The sequence below is a fragment of the Paroedura picta genome, chromosome 9 (genome assembly GCF_049243985.1).
Source record: "Paroedura picta isolate Pp20150507F chromosome 9, Ppicta_v3.0, whole genome shotgun sequence".
Classification (NCBI taxonomy): Eukaryota; Metazoa; Chordata; class Lepidosauria; order Squamata; family Gekkonidae; genus Paroedura; species Paroedura picta.
Window position 1 is genome coordinate 2,538,850 of NC_135377.1, and position 20,275 is coordinate 2,559,124.

At 52.2% G+C, this 20,275-nt stretch overlaps 1 protein-coding gene across 1 annotated transcript; it reads left to right on the forward strand.

The window, feature by feature from the left end:
• The first annotated feature begins 6,087 nt into the window (after positions 1 to 6,087).
• On the forward strand, positions 6,088 to 18,922 carry LOC143844368 (lymphocyte antigen 6E-like). Its single transcript, XM_077351354.1, has 3 exons — positions 6,088 to 6,305; positions 14,764 to 14,883; positions 17,165 to 18,922. The coding sequence occupies exons 1-3, from the start codon at positions 6,254 to 6,256 to the stop codon at positions 17,374 to 17,376; spliced, it is 384 nt and encodes a 127-aa protein (XP_077207469.1). The 5' UTR covers positions 6,088 to 6,253; the 3' UTR covers positions 17,377 to 18,922.
• The last annotated feature ends 1,353 nt before the right edge of the window (positions 18,923 to 20,275 follow it).

A 20,275-nucleotide genomic window follows, 5' to 3' on the forward strand; every position in this document is an offset into this window, starting at 1 on the left:
CGGGAAATAAATCGAATCATCATAATCATCATCATCATCATGATGCGCCTTCACTGGGAGGTCACAGGGCAGGTCACAAATACAGAATAAAATAATCTAGAAAACATTAAAGCATTTAAAAACATTACACCACCACCACCCTCCCTCCCTGGCAGGACAGCACACAGTGTCAAAGGCCTGGGAGATGTGGTTTCCCCAGGGGCCAAAAACCATATAATGTAGGTGCCTGGTGATTCGGCAGAGGGAGGCTGTTCCAAAGTCTGGGGGCCACCCCAGAAAAGGCCTTGCCTGCTTGTCCTCTGTGGGAAAAGCAGCTGGAAGTATTTGGAAGGGGGGAGTTAAACAAGAGGCAAGCTCTCCTTTAAGATGGAGGCTCAGGGGCCTCTGCCAAAATTGCCAGGTTGATCCTGCAAGAACTGCTGAAGATTTCAATCAAAAAGGCACATGCTCAGCGGGGCATTATTAGAAAGGGGACTGAATTCAAACCAGCCAGTCTCAACATGGCCCTGTATGAATCTATGGGGCGGCCTCCTTTGGGATCCTGTGTACGGTTCCGTTCACTGCACCTCCGAAAAGACAGGACAGCACTGGAAACGATGCGGGAATGAGAGAGGGGTTGGGACACCTTCCCTCTGAAGAGAGGGTAAAGGGTTAGGGCTCTTTTGCTTGGGGGACCAATGACCGAGGGGTGTGTTATGGACCACGCAGTGTAAAATTTACAAGACCACAACAAAGACAGCTAAGCAGCAAGAGGGTTTATTTAGGATACATGTTTGCAAGCATGGAGAGAAAGCCAAGTGGAGCATTCTCTGAAGTCTGCATCAGTGCGGCTCATTTTTAAGACCTTGTGACGTCATCATGAGGTATCCTGACGTTCACTCCCTATCCGTCCCTCTAACCCAGGGGTAGTCAAACTGCGGCCCTCCAGATGTCCATGGACTACAATTCCCAGGAGCCCCTGCCAGCGAATGCTGGCAGGGGCTTCTGGGAATTGTAGTCCATGGACATCTGGAGGGCCGCAGTTTGACTACCCCTGCTCTAACGTTGGGTTATGCGGAGGGCTCCCAGTCTAACCTATCACCGACGAATATATCTTATTTCATATCTTTTTTTTATATAGAGAGAGGTACTACAGTTAGGTGCTATAAATCCCCTGTTTTGTAGCAATTATAGCTGCTACATTCCACTTTTGACAAATTCAAGGTTACCTTCAGAGATAAAGAAATAACTTTATACACATGGTGTTACAGCAGCTTAAAATGCACTCTGTCTGACCCAAAAATGAACCCTGCACAGACTGTAGCTAAAGTGTGTGTATGACTCAATTGTGTTCCACAAACCTATATAATCCATATCAGGTGTCATGATAAATGTTTACAAAATTATGCAAGGGATAGAGAAGGTGGAGGAAAGAATGTCCTTTTCGCCCTTTCTCATCTCGCAATATAAGAACTCCTGGGTCCACCAGGAAATTAAAGAGCAGTAGGCTTAGAACAGAGAAAAAGAAGATTCAAGTGGGTGGCCATGTTGGTCTGAAGCAGCACAACAAAACAAAATCAGAATCCAGGGGACCTTTAAGACCAACAAAGATTAATTCAGGGTGTGAGCTTTTGAGTGCAAGCACTCTTCCACAGACTATGAATTCCTTACATGACAGTGGGAAGAGTGCTTGCCCTCGAAAGTTCACGCCTAGAATAAGCCTTTGTTGGTCTTAAAGGTGCCCCTGGACTCTGATTTTGTTTTGTTGTAGAGAAAAGGAAGCCATTCTTCATCCAAAGAGGCATTAACCCGCGGAATGTACAGCCGCCACAGGAAGTGGTGGCAGCTACAAATAGCTTCAAGAGGGCTTTGGACAAACAAATGGAGCAGAGGGCCATGAGAGGCTACCATCAATGGGACAACACTCTGTCTGGGGCAGGGATGCTCTAGAATCATAGAGTTGGAAGGGACCTCTTGGGTCATCTAGTCCAACTATGCTTCTGGGTGCTTGGTTGGGCACAGTGGGAGGGAGGGCGTCTGGAGTTCTGGCCCTCTGGGGGACTTCCTGAGGACACCTATGTTGTGGCCACTGCCTAACACGTTGGAAGGGATGAGCCATTGGCTTGATCCAACGTGGCTTCTCTTATGCTTTTTACTAGGGGCAAAGTCTGGTGTATCCAAGAATGCATCGGGAGCTAGGATTGGGAGCTGGAGTGGAAGGCCCCCCTCCCCCCCCTCAGCATGGCAGTTCTGATTGCAGAGGAACTGGCTGGCCCCTATTTGAGTTGGGAGGCTGGACTGGAGGGACCCTCCCTGGCCTGATCCAGCAGGGCTCTTCTGAGGTTGTTCTGAGGTTGTTCTGAGGGGAAGGCCTCGGCCTCCCTGCCCTGTGGCTGGCCCTGCAGAGGAACTGGCTGGCCCCTGGGTGAGACGGGAGGCTGGACTGGATGGACCCTCCCTGGCCTGACCCAGCAGGGCTCTTCTGAGGGTCTTCTCAGGGGAAGGCCTCGGCCTCCCTGCCCTGTGGCTGGCCCTGCAGAGGAACTGGCTGGCCCCTGGGTGAGACGGGAGGCTGGACTGGATGGACCCTCCCTGGCCTGACCCAGCAGGGCTCTTCTGAGGGTCTTCTCAGGGGAAGGCCTCGGCCTCTCTGCCCTGTGGCTGGCCCTGCAGAGGAACTGGCTGGCCACTGGGTGAGATGGGAGGCTGGACTGGAGGGACCCTCCCTGGCCTGATCCAGCAGGGCTCTTCTGAGGGTCTTCTCAGGGGAAGGCCTCGGCCTCTCTGCCCTGTGGCTGGCCCTGCAGAGGAACTGGCTGGCCCCTGTGGGAGACGGGAGGCTGGACTGGAGGGACCCTCCCTGGCCTGACCCAGCAGGGCTCTTCTGAGGGTCTTCTCAGGGGAAGGCCTCGGCCTCTCTGCCCTGTGGCTGGCCCTGCAGAGGAACTGGCTGGCCCCTGTGGGAGACGGGAGGCTGGACTGGAGGGACCCTCCCTGGCCTGATCCAGCAGGGCTCTTCAGAGGTTCTTCTGAGGTTCTTCTGAGGGGAAGGCCTCGGCCTCCCTGCCCTGTGGCTGGCCCTGCAGAGGAACTGGCTGGCCCCTGGGTGAGACGGGAGGCTGGACTGGATGGACCCTCCCTGGCCTGACCCAGCAGGGCTCTTCTGAGGGTCTTCTCAGGGGAAGGCCTCGGCCTCTCTGCCCTGTGGCTGGCCCTGCAGAGGAACTGACTGGCCCCTGGGTGAGACGGGAGGCTGGACTGGAGGGACCCTCCCTGGCCTGACCCAGCAGGGCTCTTCTGAGGGTCTTCTTAGGGGAAGGCCTCGGCCTCTCTGCCCTGTGGCTGGCCCTGCAGAGGAACTGACTGGCCCCTGGGTGAGACGGGAGGCTGGACTGGAGGGACCCTCCCTGGCCTGACCCAGCAGGGCTCTTCTGGGGGTCTTCTCAGGGGAAGGCCTCGGCCTCTCTGCCCTGTGGCTGGCCCTGCAGAGGAACTGGCTGGCCCCTGGGTGAGACGGGAGGCTGGACTGGATGGACCCTCCCTGGCCTGACCCAGCAGGGCTCTTCTTGGGTACTGATGTTCTTAATCCCAATAGTACTAAAATTTGAAGCACGGGTCCCCCCGCAATCAGATGGATCTCCTATGCAAGTTGGCAGTCCTAGATTTGTTTTTGTTTTTTTTTAGCTTGTTCAGGCCTCAGTTCTTTGCCATCAACAAGCAGATCACAGGGAAAGAACCAATCATGGTAAACAAATCAGAGGACTGCCACATATCAAAAGGACCTCTGCTCCTCTTACAGCAGGTGCTGCCAAAGAGCTTTTGATGTACAAGATCAGAGGTGGGAGGAGACTTTTTGGGCGTCAACCCTTCCTCTCTGAAGCCAGCACAGGAAATGACCACCCTTTTGACATTCTTCCAGGGTTGGAAAACCTTTGTTTTTAAAATTGTTTTAAAACAAGCAGGATATTGTCAGGGAATCATAGAATTGGAGTTGGAAGGGACCTCCTGGATCATCTAGTCCAACCCCCTGCACTATGCAGGACACTCACAACCCTATTGTTCATCCACTGTCAGCTGCCACCCCCTTGAGCCTTCACAGAATCAGCCTCTCCGTCAGATGGCTCTCCAGCCTCTGTTTAAAAATCTCCAAAAATGGAGAACCCGCCACCTCCCGAGGAAGCCACTGAGAAACCATTCTAACGGTCAAGAACTTCTTCAGGATGCTGAGATGGAATTTCTTTTGAATTAATTTTATCCCATTGGTTCTGGTCCGTCCCTCCGGGGCAAGAGAGAGCAACTCTGCTCCATCCTCCACATGGCAGCCTTTTAAATACTTGAAGAAAGGCAGCTTCCCACATTCTCAGGGTGGACTTAATTCCTGGGGCTCCTTTTTCAAAAGCCGTTGCAATTCCCTGAGAAAGTGCTCTGCACATTCTCAGGGGGCCCTTGGCTCTTGGTGCTGGAGCTCCTCCAGATGGCCTGGGGACTCTCCTGCCGCTCCAAGGACGCTTGAGGCAATCCTTTTGGAATCCTCTCCTTGGGGTTGTGCCTTGGCAAGGGAGGCTTTCCAGCCGTAAACGAAACCGAAAATCACATTCCTCAGAGGGCTCCACATCCTGCCAACTGCCTAAAAGTGACGGTGAGAGATAAAGAGTCCAGTTACCACCCCGGAGGGTTAGCCCTGTGGTCTGCTGCGGCAAGAATTCGCAAGGCTTCTGATGTCTAACATTTCAGAGGCTCTCCTGGGGTCGCCAACTCCAGGTCAGGAAATTCCTAGAGATTTGGGGGTTGAGGAGGGGAAGGGGCTCAACAGGGTATAAAATCATAGAATCATAGAGTTGAAAGGGACCCCCAAGGTCATCTAGTCTGACCCCTTGCAGAATGCCATACCGTGCCTTAGACTCCACCTTCCATGGTAGCCATTCTCTCCAGAGGAACTGGCCTCTGTAATTCTGGGAGATCTCCAGGTCCCGCCTGGAGGTTGACAAACCTTGCCTCTCTCTCCAAGTTGCCTGTTTCGGAATGAACGGGAGCTGAAGAAGGAGAGTGTGAGGGAGCTAGAGGTGAGAGAACGTCCCGGGCAGCTGATGGTAGTCCAAGGACACCGTTTTATTATTTTAATACATCTGACATTAAGAATGAAATCCCAACACCAGTGGGAGACCACAACAGACCCCCTGTGAGGCAGGTGGGGCTGAGAGAGCTCTGAGAGAACTGCTTTGAGAACTGATCTCACAGGGCTGTAGCTGGCCTAAGGTCACCCAGCTGGCTGCCTGTGGAGGAGTAGGAGCATCATCTTTAACCACCACCCCAAGCTGACGCATGCCAGAGTAACGCTAATTATCACTTTGGGATCAGGAAGCAGGTCAGTCTTCCAGGTCAGTTTGGATCATGAAAGGTTTGCTTCCCCACTCCTCTCCACATAGCCAGCTGGGTGACCTTGGCCCAGTCACTATTCTTAGAGCCGTTTTCTCCACAGAACAGTTCTCTCAGAGCTCTCTCAGCCCCAGCCACCTCCCAGGAAGGGAAAGTGGTTTGCAAGCCGCTTTGGGGCTCCTTTGGGCAGTGAAAAGCGGGCTATAAAAAACAGCTTCTTTGCCTTCTATTTGCTCCTCAGAGCCGCTCTCCAGGGTCTCCGGCGGAGGTCTTTCCTGCCTGGGGCTTCCTGCATCCCCCGGCGGTGAGCCACGGGGCATCCCTGCCCCGCACAGAAGGCAAGCCCTCTTGGAGCAGGGGAAAGGCCCATCCCAGCCCACGCTGAGGGCCACGCGTTGGAGCCCAAGGCCAGGGGCCCTGAAGAGGTCCGGACCCCAACCCCCCCCCCCCCCGCGCTCTCCCCAACACCAGGCGGCCGGAGCATCCCTGCCCGACGCACAGGGGCCGAGGAGGAGCCCCGTCGGAGGAGGCCCAAGGCTGCTCCATCCAGGTCCCCATCGTGGGGGCGCAGGAGCGCGGCCGCTGGCCTGGCCAGGGGGGGGGGGGGCGGATTCCCAGAACTGCGCGTCCCGCGGAGAAACGAAAGCGAAGGGCCGTGGAGGCGGGTGGGTGGGCGGAGGGCGCGAGGATTCGCGGAGCGGGCGCCACGTGGTTGGGTGGGTGGGAGGGGGGCTGAGTGGGTGGGGGGCTGGCCGGGGGCTGGCCCGCCGCCGCCGCCGCGTCCGTCCCTTCCCTTCCCCGCCCTGCCCGTCTGCGGCGCCCACAGCCCGCCGGGGTCCCCGCAGCAGCAGACGGACGAGAGGCAGGCTGCGCTCACTCACTCACTCGCCCGTCCACCATGAAGGCGGCTGCGGCCATCCTGCTGGCGGCGCTCCTGGGCGCGCAGGGAGGTGAGCGGCCGCGGCGGGCCACGGAGGGAGGGAGGGAGACAGGCCGGCCGGCCGGACGCCCCTTGCGCCCCTGCCCTTCCTTCGCAGGCTTTGGCGCAGGCGCCAGGGCCCCCCCTCCGCCCCCCCACACCCCCCGGATGCCGGCCAGCCCTGGGGGGTCTTCCTACGAGGGGGGGGGGCTGGGCAAGGCGGGGGTCCGCAGCGGCGGGAGACGCCCCCTTCTCTCTCCCCCCCCCCCCCGGCGGCTTGGAGGCTGGTCGAGATCCAGCGCGGCTCCCCCGGCGCCCGGCTCCCAGGGGCCGCCTCTCCCGGGCTCGTCTCCCGGAGGCCCGGCAGGAGCCGCGAACAAAGCCGCCTCCGGCCCGGCCGAGGAGCGGTGCGCGCGCGCCGGTGCGGAGCTGAAATTGACACGACGGGGGGGGGGGGGAGGCGGACCGTGGCTCTCCAGAGGCCCCTGGACTACAAGCACCATGAGCCCCTGCCCACTGGCCGCGTTGGCCGGGGCTCAGGGGAAGTGCAGGCCATGGACATCTGCAGAGACACCCCGCTGGGTCACCGCTGGAGGCCAAGGAGAAGATTTGGCCTTCACATCCTGCTTTTCACTGCCCAGAGGAGTGGCTTCCTAGCCCCTTCCCCTCCCTTCCTGCCCCCACAACAGGCACCCTGGGGGGGGGGGAGGTGGAGTTGAGAGAGCTCTGAGAGAACAGGGACTGGCCCAAGGTCACCCAGTGGGCTGCATGGGGAGGTGGAGTGGGGAATCAAATGCAGCTTGCCGTTTTCGAGGGTGCTGTTCCTAACCAGGGCACCAAGGCGGCTCCCAAGAACTGGGCGATGATAGCTGTGATTGGATTAAGGACAACAAGACCCCTGGATGGCAATGAATTAGCATGCAAATACAAGTAAATGGCAGTAAATCCCGGTATGAATTTGTCGGGAATGGCCTGTTTTAGTTCAGTGGCCCCTTTAAGAATAACAAAGATTCCTTTCTGGGCAAAAGTGAGAAGAGACCCAGCATTTCCTGGTGCCCCCCCCCCCCCTTATGAAATGGTTGAGGAAGTTTTGTTGTGTTGTATTTGGAGAAAGTGCACATGCACACAAAGCCTGGTGCCCAGAATTCAACTCTGTCCGCCTTAGAGAGCCACCTCGGTGTCCCAGTTAGGAGTGTGGACTTCTAATCTGGTGAGCTGGGTTTGATTCCCCGCTCCTCCTCCACTTGCAGCCTGCTGGGTGACCTTGGGCTAGTCACAGCACTGATAAAGCTGTTCTGACCAAGCAGGAATATCCGGGCTCTCTCAGCCTCACCCACCTCACAGGGTGTCTGTTGTCGGGAGAGGAAAGGGAAAGCAACTGGAAGCCGCTTTGAGACTCCTTCAGGTAGAGAAAAGCAGCATATTAGAACGAACTTTTTTTCTTCAATAATCTCAGGGCTCTCTCAGCCTTATCCACCTCACAGGGTGTCTGTTGTGGGGAGAGGAAAGGGAAGGCAGCTGGAAGCCGCTTTGAGACTCCTTCAGGTAGAGAAAAGCGGCATAGAACAACCAACTCTTCTTCGAATGTTGAGCGATGACTCAAAATTTGTTTTGCCTCAGACCAACACAGTAGCTCACCTGAATCTCTCCTATACCTCACCTTTCTTCTTCAGTGGGACCCAAAGCAGCTTCTGTCATTCCCCTCTCCTTATTTCCACAACGATCCTGCGAGGGACGTTAGGCCGAGAGCGTGTCATTGGCCCATGGTCCCTCAGTCAGCTTCCACGACACCAGTGCGGGATTTGAACCTCAGTTGCCCAGATGCGTCTGGTATCATTCCAGCCCTGGAAGAATTGGTGGCGGTGGAAAGGGCTGGGGTAGCAATTCATTTATTTATTTAATTTGTATACCGCCATCTCAGTGAACATCACAATCAGCGTACAATTCATTACAGTGTAAAATCCAAGAACCAAAAAGGTTCAGGATAAAACCAAAATGTAGAAAAATATAAACAGGAAGGTAAAACACTTCTGTGACATGTTACTGGTTTCACTTTTATGCCGCTGCTCCTACGCTGGCTGGCTCATTGTGGCCCTGCAAGGTGTTCATAGGGGCAGAATCCGCAGCCAGCAAACATTTCTCATTCCCTCCCCTGCTTATTGAAGAATCCTGCGGGATGCTCCTCGCGAAAAGGCCCAGAGTGAGAGGATTACAGTTTATTACAGTAGAAAATCCATAGCTGACTTCTGGGGACCCCGCAGGGAAGAGACATTCAGAGGCGGCTTACCTTTCTTGGGGTCTCCCATTCTAGTGGTAGCCAAGGCTGACCTTGCTTAGCTTCTAAGATCAGACAAGATGGTGCTAGCCTGGCCAATCCAGGTCAGGGCAAAAGACGTTCAGAGGTGGTTTGCCATTGCCTGCCTCTGGGCAGCCAACCAGGACTTCCTTCTGGGCCTTCCGTTCAAGGACCATCCAAGTTGTTTTGACATAAACCTGTTTCTACATAGCGATCCTTGGTGGTCTCCTCTCCAAGGACTAACCAGGCTGATCCAGGTCTGGGAAGGATTACCCCAGGGGTGGCCAAACTGGCTCTCCAGACACCCATGGACTACAATACCCATGAGCCCCCTGTCAGCAAGTGCTGGCAGGGCCTCATGGGCTTTGTAGTCCACAGGCAGCCCTTTGCCTTTGACCCCCCCCCCTTCTCAGTTTAGGAACAAAGAGACTTTGTTGATGAAGTGGACAGCCCTGACATGGCTTGGAGGTGCCTCTCAGTCTTCAGGGCCGTGGGAGAAGATGGCTGTTCTCACCCATCCAAGAGGCTGTAAATCCCCATGTGTCCCTCACACCTACACTAGTCGATAACAATAGATCAAAAGCCCATACAGGAAGAGAAAGACAGATCAAAGCACCATGGCAAAAGCACATGTAGAATCATAGAGTGGGAAGGGGCCACACAGGCCATCTAGTCCAACCCCCTGCTCAACGCAGGATCAGCCCTAAGCATCCTAGAGCATCCAAGAAAAGTGTGTCTCCAACCTTTGCTTGAAGACTGCCAGTGATGTAACATGGTTCTGATTGGTGCTGCCAATGGAAGGCGACCCCCCCACCTTTCCAGCTTCTGCCTTTAACTGCTTTAGTGAAAGGTGGAAATTCAACAGGTGAAGGAAGGCTGTGTTACAGGTGAACATACATGGCGTGAACACCTTCTCCCATGAGGTTTTAAAGGCATTTTCTTGGCAAATCTAACAAAGTGGGGGGAAAAGACTTGAGAGTAGAGGCCATCTAGTTTGCTTTACCTGTGCAATGTGACTGAGCCCGTTGGAATGAATTGGACAGATCTCTTTGTACACAGGTTCATCTGGCAAAAGGCATGTCCCTTGGAAGCATTTTGCATTGGGGGAATGTTTCTTTGGCTTCTAGGGTGGGGCAAATCTCTGGGATCCAACCCACTTGCCCTTTGCTTGCCTCCGTTCCAGATATAGCTGCCTGGATCCCATTACTTGGCGTTCTCCTAGCAGACCCAAGAGCTTGTAGTTCAGGCCCCTTTAAGGCCGGCTCCTGCCTCTCCTTTCCCCTTTTGTGTGCTTCAATCGGGTTTGGATCTAGCCTCCGGGCATTGGCAGAAGTGAGCTGTGACTCATGACAGCTTAATAGCTTCTTTTCATACTGTGTCTGGGGCTCCAGCCAGTAATTCTGAGGCTTGCGGAAATCCCAAGGAAACGAAACGCAAAATCCAAGTTTGCTTACCAGGAGACTTGGATAAGCGATGCAGAAATAGCAGGCTAAGCTCCTATCCGCTGGCTCTTGGACACGCATCTTGTTCTCTAAGTGCTGGCTACCAGTCAAGGAATTGTGAATCCAACTTTCCCAAGCACTACAACAGGGGTAGTCAAACTGCGGCCCTCCAGATGTCCATGGACTACAATTCCCAGGAGCCCCTGCCAGCATTCGCTGGCAGGGGGCTCTTGGGAATTGTAGTCCATGGACATCTGGAGGGCCGCAGTTTGACTACCCCTGCACTACAATGAGCCAGGCTCTTGTGCACCTGGGGGCTAGTGGCTAGTTAGAGGAAACCAGTCGGGTTTTGAAACTCCCTCCAAACCACTGGGAGACTAAAGGTCAAACATCGGCCTTTAGCAAAGATGGACTTGAAGAGGCTACACATCCGGATAAGTTGGATTCAGGTGGGTTGCCCTGTTGGTCTGAAGCAGTGGTTCTCAACGTGGGGGTCGCGACCCCTCGAGGGGTCATTCGTCCCTTTCTTGGGGGCAGCTGAGAACCGCTGGTCTGAAAAGGGCAGAGTTTGCACACAAAAGCTTATACTCAGAATTAAACTTTGTTGGTCAAACAGTGATTCTCAGCCTGGGGGTCGGGACCCCTTTGGGGGTAGAACGACCTTTTCACAGGGGTCGTGGCAGGGCAAGCAGCTTGGTGGGGGTGGGGTGGGGTGTGCCATCCACAAAACAGCCTTGCGGGGTAGATCGAGATAGAGCGTTCGTCTGTCTGGAGCAGCGGAAAAGTGTGAAATTGGCATGGTGGGACAAGAGGCAGAAGTGAACTGAGGAACTCTGGGGAAAAAACAATTTATAGACAGTCATGAAGAATGAATCTTCACGCCATTCATCAGTTTCAGTTTAATTTCTGTGAAAGAACTCTTGCATAATGTTATGGTTGGGGGTCTCCACAACAAGAGGAGCTGTATTAAAGGGTTGTGGCATTAGGAAGGTTGAGAATCACTACTCTTAATGCTGCAGGGTTGGCATTGCAGAAATCTGAAACAAGCCAAGGAAGAGGCCACATTCTGGATTTCCGAGGGGCTACTTTTGTCAGCACCTCATTATACCTAAAAAAATACTGGCAAGGACGCTTTAATGAAGGCAAGCCGTTCAGAGCTTTCTAGAAGAAAGATCAGCTTGTTCTTGGGCAGAATAGCCCCTCCCTGTGAAATAAAAAGTAAATATCCATCCACTATCTTTGACTTTGCACAGTTAGAATCACAATGTAGTTTATAGAATCATAAAGTTGGAAGAAGCCATAGAGACCAACCTCTTGTACAATGCGGGATCGGTTTAAAGCATCCAGAGAAGGCTCTGTCCATCTGCTGCTTGAAGACCACTAGTGAGGGGGAGCTCCCCTTCTCCTCAGGCAGCCCATTCCGCTGTTTAACTGAACTCCTTGAATCCCAGAGTGGGAAGGGACCATGAAGGCCATCTAGTCCCACCCCCTGCTCAGTGCAGGATCAGCCTCAAGCATCCAGGAGAAGGATCTGTCCAGCTGCTGCTTGAAGCTTACCACTTCCTTAGGCGACCAATTCCACTGCTGAACTACTCTTCACTGTGAATTCCCCCCCCCTCCGATTCTTAGCTGGTGTTCGACACATAGTTTAAAGCCATTACTGGGGGTCCTCCTCCGCTACCAATAGGAACCTCTCCCTGCCCTCCTCCGAGTCAAATCCTTCAAAAGAGCCATCCTGTCCCCTCTCAGCCTCCTCTTCTCCAGGCTGAACCTTCCCAAGTCCCTCAGCCTTTCCTCGGAGGGCTTGGTCCCCAGGCCCCAGGGTCATCCTTGTTGCTCTCCTCTGCACCTCCATGTTGTCCACCTCTTTTTAAAGTGAGGCCTCCAGAACTGTACACAGTACTCCAGGTGAGGTCTGACCCATGCGATATACAGTAGTGGGACTATGACACCTTGTGACTTTGATGTGGGGCCACTGTTGAGACAGCCCAAGACTGCATTCGCCGGCTTTACCACTGCCTTTACATGTTGGGATGTGTTTCTAAATGCATGAATTCACGTTTGGGTGAATTCTTTAAATCCCTGTTTCGTTATGCTCCATTCAAGACCTGGCTTGCATATAGTTATTTGTCATCTGTATCAACAGTTGTGTTTCAGATGAATAAATAGGTTTGCTCTACCTTCTTTTTTTTAGCCCAATCGGCTCCCGTGATGCCCTAAAGACAAATAAATCTTTTTGGGGGTTAAGGACCCTGCTTTATCCAAATGTCCAGTGTAAGAGTTGGTTGATGTATGTAAGCATGGCCGCAAATGAGACAAGGGGCCAAAGTGGAGAAAATTATTACGGAAGGATGTTGGGAAAACTTCCCTTGTCAGGTGGGGCTCCTGCAAAGAAAAGGGCTAGTTGAGTAGACAGACACAACCGAATGGATCTGGACCACTCCCTTTTCGCATTGTTACTATTTGGGGATGGGCCATGGGAAGTCTGTCCTGACTTGCATGACCCAGGCTAGCTGGATTTTGTCAGATCTCAAAGCTAAGCAAGGTTAATACTGGTTAGCACCTGTATGGGAGATGACCCACGAAGTTCAGGTTTGCATCAGGGGTAGTCAAACTGCGGCCCTCCAGATGTCCATGGATTACAATTCCCATGAGCCCCTGCCAGTGGTCGCTGGCAGGGGTTCATGGGAATTGTAGTCCATGGACATCTGGAGGGCCGCAGTTTGACTACCCCTGGCCTGCATAGCCCAGGCTGAGCTGATCTCATGAGACCTTAGAAGCTAAGCAGCGTCAGCTCTGGTTGGGAGACCAGCAAGGGAAGTAAGTACAAGGTTGCTATTAATTGACAGGCAATTGCAAACCGCCATCTTTTGCCTTGCAAACCCTGTGGGGGTCACCATAAGTCAGCTGCAGCATGACGTCCTTGCCCACCAGTGATATAAAGGCTGCATGTGTGTTTCCAAATCTTAAGTCTCATCCAAACCGTGTATTCCTACTTTTGTCATTTGTTGCGTTCTCTCGGCTTTTCATTCTGTAAAACTTTATAGCTCATTTAGGGTAGTGTGGGTTGCACTAGGAATTCCGCCTGGGATGCTTTTGATGTGTGGGAATGTGTTCTCTCTCCCCTGGACCTTGGAGGTGGGGAGGGGAGGGGACCTGGGTGGCTGTGCCCACAGCTATGCATCCCAGCCATATTCTGCACGATCACGCCACTTCTGAGGTTTCTTAGTGGTGAAGAAGTTGAGAAAGGCTGGGCTAACGGCGAAACGCCGTTCTGGATTTATCTCGGCCTCCTGTTTCAACCAAGGAGTAGGAGCCAAAACACTTTAATATTATTTAAGGCAGATCCCAAAATCTGCATGTGGTTTTTACTCCCCCTCCCCATTTCTTTACATCATTTCTGAGACCAACACTTTTTGATTTCAACGATGCTTAATAAGTTTATTTTCTGAGAAAAACGTTTTCTCAGACCTGTATGCCTTTTTCAAAACCATTTGCCTTTATTCGGTTCTCTGCGTTCTGCTTCTCGGCAGCTGGCGTGAAACCTTTCTGGGCGTAACTGTTGAAATGTGGAAATGCTTTGTTCCCCTTTCAGCACCTGCCTAACAGCATGCTCATGAAATACCATCCTTATTGACAAGCCTGCCTGTACCACCTTGTTTCTCTCCCGGACTCTTTGTTTGTGTCTCCCCTGCTCTTTAGTCCAAAACAATTGGCTCCCAAGTTGGCATTAAAAGAAGGTGACACAAGTACAAATCTAGTGTGGTCTGAGGATCGGATGAGGCTGGTGGAACACTCTTCCGAGTGAGATCAGGACCTGTGGGATCTAAAAGAGTTCTGCAGGGCCTGTATGATGGCTGTTGAGGCCCACAGAACGCTAACAATTACTATTGTCCCTATAGACACAATAACATCTGGATGTAGTATAGTTAACATCTGCACAGCACTTTATACCCTCCTCCCAGAGGGCAGGAGAGAGGGCAGGAGCTCCCAGGTTTTGATATAAATTGGTTTAAATATAAATTAAACCAGGGATTCCCAACCCGGTATTCGTGGACCCCTGGGGGTCTGCAACCTTTCTGCTCCAAAGTACTTTGCCAAAACCAATGGTCCCCCTTCCCCCTCTCGCGCATGAATGAGTTCTCACATAGTTTCTGTGCTGGGGACGGGGTGGGGCCTGCATGCCTTCTCCCACCTTGAACCACCTCCTGTCTCCCCCTCAGTCCTCCTCAAGCCTGCCCGTTAATGTGGCGGTGGTGATGTCATTTTTATTTTGTTTATTTATTTATTTGATTTATTCCCTGCCGCTCTTGGACATGCTGGATGGCGGTGGGTTATCCGGGCTCTAATAGAACACAGTAAAATCCCATAAACCTTAGCTTCTGGTGACATCACTTCCGGGGGTATGGCAGGGAGGCGTGACCTCACTTCCGGGTTCCGCGAAGTCTGAAAAATTATGTCAGGAGCTGCTCCGTGGTCAAAAGGTTGACAAAAGCTCATGTAAAGGTTTTAATCTGAATGTATCGATATGTATTTGTTTGTTGGAAGCTGCTCTGAGCTTCTGGGGAAGGGCAACATAGAAATTTGAGAAATAAATACACAATAATAATAGAAAATGATTTTGGAGGGGATTGCTCCCCTCGGTGGCTGAACCCCCCTGCCGGAGTCCACCCTGTTCCTCGCGGTTCAGACAACTGAAATTTCATCATGCCTTTAATGTGTGTTTATGGGGGGGGGGATCTGTCTTGCAGCTTTTTCGCTGGTGTGCTGGTGGTGTGATGGTGCAGAATCCAACTGGGGCTGCTGGAGATGGCAGTGGTGTTCAGACTCCGACAACTATTGTGCTACCACGTACATGGGCGCAGGAATTGGTAAGTAAAGGTAGAGGTACACCCTGTGCAAGCACCGGGTCATGCCTGACCCTTGGGATGACGCCCTCCATCGTTTTCATGGCAGACTCAATACGGGGTGGTTTGCCAGTGCCTTCCCCAGTCATTACCGTTTACCCCCCAGCAAGCTGGGTACTCATTTTACCGACCTCGGAAGGATGGAAGGCTGAGTCAACCTTGAGCCGGCTGCTAGGATTGAACTCCCAGCCTCATGGTCAGAGCTTTCAGACTGCATGTCTGCTGCCTTACCACTCTGTGCCACAAGAGGCTCTTTGCAGGAATTGGTAGGAGGCCTTTTTCTTTTACACTTACAGGCTTCCTAGGCATGTAAGAGCTGCCTTGCTGGGTTGGACCAGAGTCCTGCCTCGTTTGGGTGGTGCTCACACCGTATGCCGCAGAGAGCCATTTCTGTAGTGGCCTTCAGCCCAAAAGGTTGTGTGACCTCTGTGTGCCGTGCCTTGGACATGAATGCTGCAGAAGTTGGGCGGCCGTGTTAGTCTGTCTGTAGCAGGAGAACAGAGCCAGAGGCCAGGAGCAGCTTCAGGACTCACAACATCTGTGGCAGGGGAGGGGCTTTTGTGAGTCACAGCTCCCTTCTTCAGATGGAGCATGATGGGTGGTTCTGTTAGCCTATCTGGAGCAGCAGAAAAATCTGCCGATGAGGGTTCTCGCCCCTTACGTGGAACATCTATATGAGGGGCGAGAATCCCACTCCCCCCTTTCAGATGCTCAGACTCCCCCAGTCACCACTCCCTTCCCCTCCTCACCATTGGGGTTCCTGGATGCCAGTCTTCTGGGGCTGCTCCTGCTCTCCAGAGGGTGGGAGCAGCCTTGGAAGACTGGCAGCGGCACCTCAGTGCCAGGCCTCGTCATGCCCGTTATCAGTTCTGGTACAGGGACCGTGCCAGCAGATGTTCCATATCAAAAAGAGCCAGAGCCACTCACAAACATTGTGGCAGGGGAGGAGCTTTCCTGGGCCAGCAAGGACTCCTGAAAGAGCTGGAAAAGGCCGTGTCTGGTGTAAACACAAGGAGAGATGAGAATCTCACACGGGGCAGCTAGAAGGCACCTAGATGGCATAGCGAGGCCAGGACCTTCTAGTTCCTGTTAAGTGTCATCCCTTATCTGTCTCCAGGTTGCTTTTTTTCGGGCGGTTTCCCCCCTTCTTCTTGAAAGTGCCACACTCGGCTTTACCCCCTCCTTCAGCCAGAGATGTACTTAGGACCGCCCCCCTCTCTGACTGTCCTCGTTCCTATCACATATGTTAATTCCTAAATAAACCTTTTATCTGTTTTTTAATCAGGCAGCGTGGTGGAGTGGTTAAAAGGGGTGGCTTCTAATCTGGGGAGCAGGGTTTGATTCCCCACTCGTCCTTATGTAGACAACTGGGTGACCTTGAGCCAGTCACAGCCTTGATAGTGTTGTTCTAACCTAGAATTTCTGTCAGAGCTCTCTCAGCCCCACCCACCTCACAGGGTTTCTTTTTTGGGGAGAGAAAGGGAAGGCGATTGGAAGCCGTTTTGAGACTCCATCTGGTAGAGAAAAGCAGCATATAAGAACCAACTCTTCTTCTTCAGTAATATCAGGGCTCTTTCAGCCTCCCCTCCCTCACAGGGCGTCTGTTGTGGGGAGGAGAAAGAGAAGGCGATTGGAAGCCACTTTGAGACTCAGTGAAAACTGGGGTATAAAATCACACCAGGGGTCCACCAGCACCTTTCCTGGTGTCAGCCAAGTGTTTTTAAAAATCGGGTAGTTGGCGTTATTGTTTCTGATTGGCCATTAGAGATTCTTTTGGTTGTGGAGATTTTTAAAAATCGTGACTGAACTTGAGCTGTGCATAAGCAAGAACATTCGTGAAACAATGTGCTCTTTTTAAAAGGCTTCCTGTTAGGCAGAGCTTCTGCCTGGAATGTTGAAGAATTACTATGCGAGTTATGCGTGACCCCGCCACCCTGGGCAGCCATTTTGTGATGGCCTCTGCCTCCTTCGGCAGCCATTTTGTGATGGTCTCTGCCTCCCTGGGCAGCCATTTTGTGGCCAGAATTCCAGAAACGCCTGCAGGCTCAAAAAGGTGGATGTGCACATTTTCACAATGTTGCCCGGAAGGAGTGTGCTCCTATGGGATTCCTCGTCGCACTCTTCCTTTTCTCCCAACCTCAGCTCTTCACCAAATCACCAGCAGCAAACCACATAATCAGCCCATGATCGCGTCTCGTGTATTTCGTTTGCAAATCTCCTCAACCCTCTCTTTTCTTCCTGCCAGGTGGCTACTCCAGCCAGTCCATCAGCAAAGGCTGCGTTCCAATTTGTCCCCATGGTGGGGTGAACATTGGCGTATTGGCCGCCTCTGTCAAATGCTGCACGTCTTCCCTTTGCAACGTCAGCGGAGCCTCCAGCGTCAAGAGCAACTACCTGATCCTGGCCGCGGGGATCCTTGCCAGTTTCTTTTACCTGTTTGGAGGGAGGCTGGAATAAGTGGGCCACCTCTGTCCTGCTTGGTCTTCTCTAGAGAGAAGCCACAGATTTGCTTTAATGGCTGGAGATGAGAAGGCCGGGGAGGGGGGTGGAAATGGGAAAATTGGGGGAGATCTGTTATTTTTTTCTGGAAAGATGGAAAAAAATATGGCGTCGGGCATATGTTCTTTTCGGTGATAAGTAACCTGTTTATGACAAGGTGTTCATATATTTAACCTTCCAATATGATTTCTGAAAACTATGTAGCATGAAGACCTTTTTTTACGACTATGTAATGCAGGGGTAGTCAAACTGCGGCCCTCCAGATGTCCATGGACTACAATTCCCAGAAGCCCCTGCCAGCGTTTGCTGGCAGGGGCTTCTGGGAATTGTGGTCCATGGACATCTGGAGGGCCGCAGTTTGACTACCCCTGAATGTATCGACTCATTGCTGTTCCTGTGGCGAGAAGCAAATGCTGGAACATTCAGACCCTGAGAAAATACTGAGGATGCAATTCTCAAATGCAAGAGAAAGATGCATTTCTGTCTCTCAAGGGCTCTGCAGCGGCCGGGAGAAGGGAAATGGTTTCAGTTTCCTTTTTGTTTGCGGTCTTCATCTGGGTCTGTTTCTGGCCTCTCCGATGCTTGTGCTGTGGAAGAGGAAGCGGGGATAGGGGAGATAAAGCGACGGGCTGAGATTTGTTGGGTTCGTGGTTTCTCTGCTTTGTTTTTTTTTCTTTTTGCCTGCTGTCAAAAACTGGCCAAAGAGTTTCCTTATAGTGCAGGCATACATTTCTGGACCCTGCAGTCCCATTTGTAACAGCAAGAAAAATAGCAATTTAAAAAGTCGGTCCAAATTTGTTTTCATTTTCCAAATAGGCCGCTCCTTTATTGTATCTGACGTGAGAGTTTTACTAAAAACTAATTCATGCACGCTGCATATTATGTCCCCAAAGTGACCTTCAAGTTGTAAAGAGTACTAATAATTGCATTGATTTGTCCGTTCTCCCAAAAATGTTGTGTGTGTGGGGGGGGGGTCGTTTCCTGGAGGAAAAAGACATGAAAAAATGGATTCCCTCTCCCCCCCGCCCCCCAAGGCCACAGCATTTCTGGTAATTTTCTATCTGGCCCTCCAAGACTTCCTGCTTCCTGCTGTCTCCATTCTGCATTTTGTACCACATTTAGGATCCTTTAAAAAAAAGAAGAAATTCTGGAAAGCAATAGTTTGTGAGAACCAGCCTCTGCCCCCTCGAGGCTTCTGACAGTCTTATTCTCCTGAGTGAGGGATAGTTTTCCAAAACTTGTCCCAAAACCACATGATGCAAAAACATTCCAAGCCGCTTTCAGAGGGGCTGTGAAAACAAATCATTCCAGGGGCCGTTGAGGAGTCTTGAATCATCGGTCGCTAGTAGGCCGCGGAGCAAAGATCTGTGGGGGGGAACTGTGTGGTAAGACGTGGGTCCAGATCACTTCTTTCCTGCCTGCAAGCATTTTGCCAGACAAAGGGGGAGAGAAGGGAATGCCATGTTGTGCTTTTTGAATCTGAATAAAGATGTTCTTAACTTTACCCCTTGGCTAGACTATTTATTTATATAGACTAGATTTAAAGCCCGTTGTGCTTGTAAATACAAGGGGCGCTAGAAAGGGTGGATGGGAGGAGAGAGCTGTGTGAATGAAGAAGACGGATCTGCAAGGAGGGAGAAAAGAAGGGAAGACTGCAGAGGGGGTGCCCCAGGTGGGCAGGTGTAGGGTAAGGAGGTGCCCCAGGTGGGCAAGAGTGAATGGAGAAGAGAGGGAAGAAGGTAGCAGCAGATGGAGAGGCGTGAGGGCACGAAAGAAAGAGAAAGATAAGGGTTTGAGAGGGCTCCTTGGCCCCTCCCTCCTGGCCATGGTGCGGCCTTCCCACCGGGCCCAGAAGCACACCTGGGACGTTTTTGGGTAGTGAAAAGTGGGGTATAAAAGTAAACTCTTATTCACAGAGGTTTTCTATCAATGGTTATATGCCATTGTGGATAAAGAGTAAACCACCTTCCTTACCAAGTGCGAATCGATGCGTTCAGCAGGAGGAGACAACCGTTTCGGGTGAAGATTACAGAAATGTTAAGCATTTGACATGATTCAGACCACTGGTGCAGTGCGGGGAAAAATTGCGCCATTGTGCCATGACAGACAGCGTAGAAGAACAGCAAAGCAATAGAAAATCGTGCTGTTGGTTACAACAGATGCCGCATCCAATTTATTTCGAATATTTCTACGCGGCCTCTTCGGATTCCTGCTTGAATCAACATACAATTAAAACTGAGCTACAGCCTTCTGTGAAGACTTGTAGCCGGAGGGAATTCGGCATGGATTGTACTCCCCTTTACTAGTTTCAGAGGGTGGCCATGTGGTTATGTGGCAGAACAGCTAAATTCGAGTCTGGTCGTGCCTTAGAGACCAAGAAGATTTTTGGGGTATGAGTTTTTGAGGGTCAATGATCCTTCCCTTCATCAGATAAAGGTAGGAGTGGAAATCTCCCAGGGATCCCTACTAGTCCCTGATGAAGGGAGCTCTGATTCTCAAAACCTCATTCCCCCCTAGCCTCCTTAAGCTCAAAGGTGCTACGTACTCAAATTGAACTGGCCCTCTTATTGGTGGTAGTTCGTGTTGACTGCTCAGTTGAAAAGCCAGTGCAAAAAGGTTGGGCTACTCCACTGTACGAGCCTCTTGTGGCGCAGAGTGATAAGGCAGCCATCTGAAAGCTCTGCCCATGAGGCTGGGAGTTCGATCCCAGCAGCTGACTCAAGGTTGACTCAGCCTTCCATCCTTCCGAGGTCGGTAAAATGAGTACCCAGCTTGCTGGGGGGTAAAACGGTAATGACTGGGGAAGGCACTAGCAAACCACCCTGTATTGAGTCTGCCATGAAAACGCTGGAGGGCG

Bases quoted from the DNA above. Each gene is read 5' to 3' on its own strand.
- LOC143844368 (XM_077351354.1), top strand. From the start codon at position 6,254: ATGAAGGCGGCTGCGGCCATCCTGCTGGCGGCGCTCCTGGGCGCGCAG. The intron at 6,306-14,763 runs GTGAGCGGCCGC...TCTGTCTTGCAG, and splicing joins GCTCCTGGGCGCGCAGGGAG to CTTTTTCGCTGGTGTGCTGG. The intron at 14,884-17,164 runs GTAAGTAAAGGT...TCTTCCTGCCAG, and splicing joins GTACATGGGCGCAGGAATTG to GTGGCTACTCCAGCCAGTCC.